Source organism: Aptenodytes forsteri, unplaced genomic scaffold (assembly GCF_000699145.1).
Source record: "Aptenodytes forsteri isolate BGI_AS27 unplaced genomic scaffold, ASM69914v1 Scaffold164, whole genome shotgun sequence".
Taxonomy (NCBI): Eukaryota; Metazoa; Chordata; class Aves; order Sphenisciformes; family Spheniscidae; genus Aptenodytes; species Aptenodytes forsteri.
In genome coordinates, this window is record NW_008795527.1 from 3,437,613 (window position 1) to 3,438,139 (window position 527).

Consider the following 527-nt stretch of genomic DNA (forward strand, 5'->3'; position numbering starts at 1 on the left):
TTTTATCCCCGACGTACCTATAGAATCTTTTCTTGTTGCCCTTGCTGTCCCTGGCCAGATTTAATCCCATCAGGGCTTTAGCTTTCCTAACCGGATCCCTGGCTGCTCGGACAATTTCTCTGTATTCCTCCCAGTTCTTTAGCCCATTTAAGGTTTCCTGAAGTAACTGGCGTATTTTTGTTAATTATTTCATTCCCTTCTTCTGCCTGCTTATTAGAACAGAAATTAAGCTATTATGAACCAACAAGAACATAATCTTTTATTTTTGCATTGTGGCACACCTTTTTAATGTGTTCTCATCCTGGTTTCAGCTGGGATAGAGTTAATTTCCTTCCTAGTAGCTGGTACAGTGCTGTGTTTTGGATTTAGGATGAGAACAACGTTGATCACACACCGATGTTTTAGTTGTTGCTAAGTAGTGCTTACACCAGTCAAGGACTTTTCAGCTTCCCATGCTTTACCGACTAAGAAGGCTGGAGGTGCACAAGAAGCTGGGAGGGGGCACAGCCAGGACAGCTGACCCAAAC

General features: G+C 43.1%; 1 protein-coding gene across 1 annotated transcript in view; it reads right to left on the minus strand.

Moving 5' to 3' along the window:
* The window catches only part of DNAH11 (dynein axonemal heavy chain 11), a 167,858-nt gene that overhangs the window by 141,936 nt on the left and 25,395 nt on the right, over nucleotides 1-527 (minus strand). The window contains 1 exon segment of the mRNA XM_019472780.1: nucleotides 113-209. Coding sequence (XP_019328325.1) covers nucleotides 113-209 — 97 coding nt within the window.